Raw genomic sequence first — 8,502 nt, 5'->3', positions numbered from 1 at the left:
GCGAAATCAGAAAATAATTTTAGGGCGGGACACACTTTTAAGTCTAAAAAACGCGATGTAAACCATATTTAGTAAGATTAGGGGATGGGCAATTCTTAACATTTCAAACTGCAGAAAAAGTTTTAAACGAGAGTCGATATTAGAAGAAATGGGTGAACCCAGCTTCTGGTTTGGAATGGGATTCACGCCCCAGAAAGAATTTGAAATAGTAGTTTTGAAAACGCAGTTTTACCGTTCTTGGTGATATTTTAGAGGCAAGAAAGGTACGTGTGGCTCCAAGGCTATTTTTAGAAATTCTAGTCTTACAAATGTGATTAAAGTCCATATTTATAGTTTGGGTTAGGAATGAGACTCATAGACTGTCTCCAATCAATTTTTTGAAAAGCAGATAGAAATACGTACCCCCCCCCCTCATCTGCTCACGTTACCTCTTTAACTTTTCATAATTGAAGTTCCAAAAATACTACGGAGGACACTTTTTGATGCTGTTACCGGACGGAGTGTTCTGGAGCTCTCCTCTGGAAATTTTTCGAAATTGAAGTCCTAAAAATGAAGTTCTTCTGCAGTACTCCATAGTATTAAAAAAAAGGAATCTCCCACTTAAATATTTCGAAATAGTAGTTTTCAAAACCAAAATAACTCTTTGATGATATTAGAGAAAGGGGGTCGGAGACCCTTGCTCGAATATTTTCCAAAATTAAAGTCTTAAACACATGAGTGTAAGACCATATTTGGTAACGTTAGGGACACTGCAATTTTTCAAAACTGAAGCTCCAAAAACGCAATTTTAAACGATTTTCGATGTATTTAGGTGATTAGAAGATCTTCATTGGAAATTTTGCGAAAGTGAAGCCCAAGAAACAAAATTTGAGATACTCTGTAATAACTTTGGCTGGAGAATGGGTTTTGGAGAAGAAACATTTTGAGGACTAATAGAAAAAATGAAAAAAAAAGGGGGGGGGGGGAGGGGGATATATGAAAGAAAAAAGATTGGTGGGAGGAGGCACACAATTCGCCGCAAATAATCTGAAGCTGTTGAAAAATTTAAATGCCAATATTTCTTTTTGAAAGAGAAATTAAGATTTTTTCCCGACATTCTTTTTTTTCGTAAAATAACTGCGCTTTCCCAAAATGAGATATTTTCTTCTCTTCAATAATAAAGTATATTTTTTTAAAAACATCTACTCAGCATTTTGTGGGGATGGTCACCAGTCTTGTGCCCCCTCCCCTCTGGATGCACAACTGCAGCAAAATGTCTGAGAGATCACCTTCAAAATTTTTTGAAAATTTACCTAAAAATTGTTGGTTTTCGGTTGATTTCAGTGTAGATTTTATTGATCAAGTTTCTTGCAATAGTCAATATATATATATATTTTTTTTTTACTTAGCCATTGTTGTTTCAAAATAGAAGAATTTGTATTGATATACGAATAAATACCCAATTACAGAACACGCAATTATTCTATACAATAACACAGCACTGAACAATAAATTGTTTGAGAAGTTTCTTTATTTGCATGAAATTATTTACTATTATTTTTTTTCCAAATGGATAAAATTACTTTAATTCTTAATATGAGCAGTTATGTTTTTCTTGCACTAGCGACGTGTGGTGATACACTGGATTCAAGTAAATTTACTAGTATAACAGCTATGATTCCCCCCTCCCCCCAATTGCGTTTCTGAGTGAAATATACTAAACTCATTTTTTTTTCAAAACTCAACCAAAAATTTTGGGGGTGCAGTGCACCCCCTGGCACCCCCGTAAATCCGCCTATGGTTAGTAGTGCTAAAAAAACTCGTTTTATTTAAGGATTACTGGACGTCATCGCATCATGAACATGCTTAGGGCTTATACAGATTTATGACTGCATGAAAAATGCTGAGAAAAAGGGAAAAGTAAAAAGGGAAGTAAATTTGAGTGTTCACTATGTTTCTAATGAGGAACTAAAGAGGATTAAAACCATAAAAATACAGTTATAAAGATAGTATTTCGTATTAAATGAATTGTTCATCATTCTTTTACAACGTTTCTTTGTTAAAAACTTCCAAAAGCTCTTCTTTAAATAGAAAGGAGAACTTATAAGCTCCCACAATGCACTGCAGTGACGTTTTATACCCACAGTGACGTCAGGTGAATAGGGTCCCTTGAATTTACAGAAAATCTGCATTAAAGGGTAAGGGATTCCGTTCTGTCCCTGTCCCCCTTCCCAAGAAGAAAATTCTGTATGTGCTAAAACATGGAGCTGTTTGAAGGAAAAAAGGGGGAACGCAACATTAGATGGGGTCTAGTCCTCCTACCCGCTTTCGTAAATGTTTCCGTAGTTATTACTAAAATGATATAAATGATTTGTGTTTCTCAGGCAAACGGCCTGATTTTGAAAACTGGGAAGAAAAAGCTCTGCATCCTTTCCTCTGATCTGAACACTGCGCCTTGGCGCCTAGTGAAATAAAATGAAATAAAATATCTGAATCTGGATCTGGCAACATTACTGTGGTTGCGGAATTCGATCAAAACATCAACATGGCATCAAGCAGCAGAATATTTGTTGGTGGAGCTTTAAAAGGTAATTCTTTTTTATTTAGAATTAAAAATTATGCACTATCTCACATTATTATTGCTTTCTTTGATTGTACTCGTTGGTTGTACTTGCCAGTATCTATTCTCAGTGCTTGACATTGACATTGTACCGATTACGTAACGTATTATTCTAGTTTTAATTACTTTGTTTGTAGTTATTAAACATCCAATTCCTTATTGTTCACGAAATATTTTTATGCTACATATTAATATCTGTATTCCTTTTCTTCCGCACTTCAATATTATGTTTCCTTCTATTTTTAATTTTAATTGTAAGTTTCGAAATGGTAGAAATGACCTACAAATTTTCTGTGCAGTGAGTTTTTAGGCGACGAGAGAAAGAAAATAGCACCCATTTTTGCAACAAAAACTGATTTGTAATTAAAAATCGTTTATTATTATTCATTTTAAGTCTACAACTGCTTACAAGATCAATAACGTGGGACTTTCGATACAGTTGGTTACTTGTGAATCTAAGAGTAGATAGAACATTGCTTTTGAGTTAGAGCTCAATTTTAGAACGCAACATTGCATTTTCATTTTTATCCACCAAATATTCAAGTTTAGAACAACAGAACAGTTTCATGTAGGACATAGGTTTTAATTTCATTGTTCTGCTGGTGGTTTTTAACCAATATCCTCCCTTTCAACATAACAATTTTTTGCAATTTTTAACTGAAAAAAAAAAGAAAAAGTTAGAAGGAAGCCTTGATACCAGTAATTTTTTGTTCAAGTGCAGTATAATATCTTGAAGTGTTTTAAGATATAAAAAGAATCGGGCGACTTCGAAAAACATTCAATCTGTTTCTTGATCTTGCTTTTACGAAGATTTTAAAAATAATTGCATTTACAGTTACAGAAGGGTGGGGGAGGCAAATTGAATTTTTTAAAGGGAAAATTTGCAAATTATAGGCCTGGAATAAGCTTATCACAATGGTAACATTTATTTTTGACTTAAGTTTTAAATGTTCAATGTTCAAAGCCATTCACATTCTGCAATCGCATGTTGAATAGTTTGTATTTTTGGATTATTTTTTTGAGTTTCTTTAATGTCATCAACATAATAAAATCTTGGAGCACACAGTAAAATCTCATTACAGCAAATACCAAAATGCAGCACATTATCCTTTACTACAAAATGTATGTTCAGTGTCATTTCAATTACCATTACATTAATTGAGTTCCATTGTGAAGAAATTTCCATTAGAGTCGGAATTTACAATCTCTTGAACTGCATTGTAACAGGATTGAACTGTTGAACAGTATGCTGTACTTATGCAGCAATCTTTTAGTATCTACTATTTTTTACAGTATTTCTTAATAGTAGGTACAAATTACAAAACCATATTAAGCTAAAGTATAAATGTATTTCATAGAATAAATGTTTTTATTTGATTGCATCTATTGGCATAAGGGGCATTCCATGGTATTTTTGACATTTATGTAGAGTCCGTAACGTGACCTTTTTTGCCATAACTTTTTAATTTACTGTTTGATTAGCATATTATTTTGTTTGATCTTTTCCTACAAACACAGCAGCTCAAATTAAAATAATTTCAAATCAAACGGTAAATTAAAAGTTATATCCGTTACAACTCTTAAGGTCAAAAATACCTTGGAATGCCCCATATTGTATAATGCACAATAGGAAAAAAACATAATATCAGGGGATTATGTGCTGAAAACCATTGTTTGGGGCAAATAATTCAGATGCCGAAAACAGATGAAAAATGCTCTAGGAAAGAAGCAGAGGAAAAATAAGATAAAATAAATTCTGAAATTTTGAATCTAAATTATGTTTTTCGCAATCATGAACTGAGACAGGACCCTACTCATACTCATTGGAGTTATTGTTTCTAGAAAATGCTCCTGTCCACCCCCCCCCCCGCCCCCAAGCCTGCCTCTCCTTCTGGGCGGTTACGTGTGTATAGTTGTGTGTGTGCATAGACCTGTGTGTATGCACGTAGGCGTGTGCGAGTGTATGTGTGTGAACGTGCGTGTGTGTAGGACATGGACGCCTCCGACCAGGAGATTGGATAGCTCAAAACTGGAGCAGCCGTGCCGTGCCGTGTCGCCAGCAGAGGACCGTCGGCGGTGGTGCTGCAGAGGCTTCTGGTTCAAGTTGAAAAAGGCACGGACACCAAAAACGGTCAAATGAGAACAATAAGCAATCGTGATTGCTCAAAAAAAAAATCCCCCTTCCCCCCAAAAAAGTAGCCAGTTAATTTACTTTTCAAGCACCACTTTTTTTGTTTATTCCCAGGGTTGGCTTTCTGCCGGCAGAAACTAGTTTTTGCCGTGCCAGTGGCAGAAACTGGTTATAGCCGGTTAAAACTGGCAAAAACTTTAAATTGTCTAAAAAAACTACAGTAATTACTAAATGATATTTGTTTAAACTAAAAAATTAAACTTCATTTCATTATTTTAAAGAATAAAATGTTATGCTAGTGCACTAGATTTAGTTCAGAAAGGGGACTTTTCAATTGCTGATGCTCGAAATATTTGAATTAATCTAACAAAGGACAAAAACCATATAGGTTCTTAGGATAGAGGAGTGACATACAGAATTAAACTGGCATTACTGTTTGCAATGTGCTCGCAAATAAGCTTCATCTAAGTTGCTTGTGATTGAAATTATCATGTGCTTCGAGAAGAAAGTGTCAAGTTTTACTTCCCAATATTATCTAAATTTTGTACCTAATATCACAGCTTTGCAAAACAAATTGACCCTACTGCTCGAAACTCATTTTTCTAGTTGAATTTTTACCAATACCCTAGTTACTACATGATGGACCAGTTTTAAAAAATATACAATTTGAAAGTTTCATGAATATTGCTTGTTTCTTGATGCATTGCCTGCTAGCTTTTCTGATGCAAGAATATTCTAAAGTTTCTCATTCGTGCATATTAAATTGAGAAACTATTTAGATTTTTGGAACCACCTTTTCGAGAAGCAACTGCAGGGTCCAAACAATGTAACATTTGATTCTGAATTGCGATAATATTGTAAAGTAAACTGTGCTTTGGTTAACAATTAATTATTTTTTTCCATGCATTTTCTACTGTCTATCAATATTTTTTTTTGTCATTTTGAGAGTTTTTGCCAGTTTTTGCCGAAAATTTGGCAGAAAGTGGTTTTTGCCATGCCGGTTTTAACCGGTTTCTACCAGTGGTTTTAACCGCCTTGGCAGAAACTTGCCAGCCCTGTTTATTCCTCACATAGTAGTGGATGTTTTCCAGTCTACTGAGGAAATAGAGGACTTTCAGATGTCAACCAAACAGGGTACAACTACAGTGAAACTTTTACTTTCTTTTTCAATATTCATACACAATAGTAGAATATATGGGTCATTTTCCCTAAACAGCACAATTTGGACAGGGCAAGGAAAGGCATTCACTGTGCCAGGGGAATGACACTTAGAGGAAATAATGCGTTTTACTGACGATATTATAATTTATGTGGGAAAAGGAAACACTACTTTTATGAAATTGAAAAAGATCCAATGTCGTGGTGTCCAAAAAGTAGTTATTGTGGTTATTTATTTCCCTTACATTTTACAGGGGAGTGACAAAAATTAAAGTTAACTTATATATTGTCATAACTGCAGACAACAAATGTCAATGTCACTTAAAGTAAGGGGGGGAACTCTATACAAACAAGAGTCAATCATTCATTGAGGGATTATTACAAAATTAAATGAATTATCAAAGACAGGGTAATGACAGTCATTAAAAATACTTATCAAGATTTAACTTGAGATCACCCGAATATACTCGACACCATATATTTATTCAAAAAGAACTAATTAAGATTATTTCTATGATGAGACTAGAATTCAAAGATTAAATTATGAGTTAATACAACTATTACCAGGTGTGAAAAACATTCATTCCATTCCTCGACAGGGGAATGACAAAAAATCAAAGGACATTTTTTACTATTTTTTTTTTTTAAATAGTGCAAACCTTGAAGAATTTTTTTTTCTCTTTTACAACATTGCATAACACTTGTTAAGAGGTTAAACAACATTTTCTGTACAAATATGCATGGCTTCCTGAATCTTTAGAGCTGATTTTGCTTTAAGGTGGAGGTAGGGACACACAGGGGAATGACATTTATCATGTCAAAAAATTATTTAAATGTATAATAATAATAGAGTGTTTGTTTTAACTTATTTTACAAACATAAAAACATATTGTTAAAGCATTCTAGCGTCAGTTTTATTTGTATACTAGTTTATTTTTGGAGCAAGGAAAAGAATTTAGCAGTTTAGAGAAAATGACCCATATTACTGGTGCACTACAATAATACAGCTCTTGTTTTACTGAATCAATGTTTTATTCTCTCTTTGTATGTTTTTTTTGTTGTTGATATTTTGCATAGTTCTATTTTATTTCCCTGAAAGATTACCATTTTTGTGTAGATTAAAGGGGCGGGGGAGGGGTTAAACTGAATATGTTTATTTAAGAACTATCTATACTATTCATAAGATTTGAAAGTACATGCAAATAGTTTTCTACAGAAAACATGAATATCATAACATACTTCATCTCATGCTTTAGGACTTTGTGAATGAAGTTAAAATAAATTTTTCACCAATTTAAATTGAATGGCAAATGTAATGGCCCCTGAAACTGCAGTTCTTAATTTGTACAGTACTAGCAGGTACGAGAACAATGCAGGTAAAAACCTGCACTTCACACCGAGTCTTTAGTTTGTCCCCCCATGGGAAAAAAAAAATTAATAACAATAAAAAAAAGAAGAACATTCTTGTGAAACTCATCCAGAAGCGTTTATCTTTTTACTTTAACTTTTTATTGGTCACCTTTTCATTGCTGCAATCATTACCCAGTTATTCTCCATAAAATCCACCAGCTCACTCGTCTGCAGTGAATGGTAGCTAATCAAAGTGCAGCTTATAACTCAGGTTGCAATGGATCTGACACTGGCAAAAACAGAAGAGTATTCCAGTCCCTTCATGATGCAGACTAGTTGATGCCTTATGTCGATCATTTCCTCCACTGTCTGAAGTCAACGTTTACAGGGTACAAGCACATTGTAGTATCTTTAAACTTTACATATAAGTTTTGAAATAAAGTTATTTTAACATTTTATTTCTTACAGGGAATTTCAATTCTAGTCCAATTAAGACAATAGTGAGATGGAATGCCGCTGCGACAACTGAAGCACCTCAAAAAGTAATTACAATTGAATTTAATATTCCTTATTGTGAAATTGGCTAAAATTAAGAAAATAATTTTAGTACTTTTACTTTGCCTTTAAATGTTAGGATAATATTGAAACTTGTTCAGAATAGTGAATTATTCACTGAGTGACATTTTATGAGTGTATGAGATAATATTGCGATACCTATGGGGTTACAACCTTAGGGTTACAAACCTTGACGTTTGTTAATGATAGCTTCAGCTTGAATTAAACAGAAACGTCAAGTACTAGCAAGAAAATTATTTCTGAAAATTTTCTTGATTTCTATTACAGGTGCACATAATACTACATTTTTTTTCCTCAAAAAAATTGCATCCCATTAGTCATGGAAAGTTATCAGCAGTAGCTATAGATTTAAAACTCAAAATATAGCAAATGCCCTGACTGACAGCAGGGCTGCTGAAAACCAAGGCCATTCTTAGTTTGATCGCTGGGCCCATTCCTCCCTTCATAAAACTTATAAGATTTATTCAACCCTGATTCTGAGCCTGGCCCTCCAAAGGGCCGGACCCTTAGTTTCGGACTAGGCTGACGTGGCAGCTTTTCAGTACTGAATGATAGAGTTTCAGACTTAGAGGAAAAAAGATATGGAATTTTAAATTTTCGACTCCAAAATCTGATTTCTTAACCCCAAAATCAGTCAGACTCCTGACTATATGCTAGAGTTGCTTGCTATCATGTACTTATTGGACAT

General features: G+C 34.0%; 1 protein-coding gene across 1 annotated transcript in view; it reads left to right on the top strand.

Moving 5' to 3' along the window:
- The first annotated feature begins 2,468 nt into the window (after positions 1 to 2,468).
- Positions 2,469 to 8,502, top strand: part of LOC129229285 (NADH dehydrogenase [ubiquinone] flavoprotein 1, mitochondrial-like) — a 63,689-nt gene continuing 57,655 nt past the window's right edge. The window contains exons 1-2 of the mRNA XM_054863559.1: positions 2,469 to 2,567; positions 7,707 to 7,780. Of these exons, the coding sequence (XP_054719534.1) occupies positions 2,525 to 2,567; positions 7,707 to 7,780 (117 nt within the window). The 5' untranslated portion in view covers positions 2,469 to 2,524. The remainder of the gene's footprint in view (positions 2,568 to 7,706; positions 7,781 to 8,502) is intronic.

Source organism: Uloborus diversus, chromosome 9 (genome assembly GCF_026930045.1).
Source record: "Uloborus diversus isolate 005 chromosome 9, Udiv.v.3.1, whole genome shotgun sequence".
Classification (NCBI taxonomy): Eukaryota; Metazoa; Arthropoda; class Arachnida; order Araneae; family Uloboridae; genus Uloborus; species Uloborus diversus.
The sequence above is the reverse complement of the archived record's forward strand: the minus strand, read 5'-3'. Positions and strand labels throughout refer to the sequence as shown.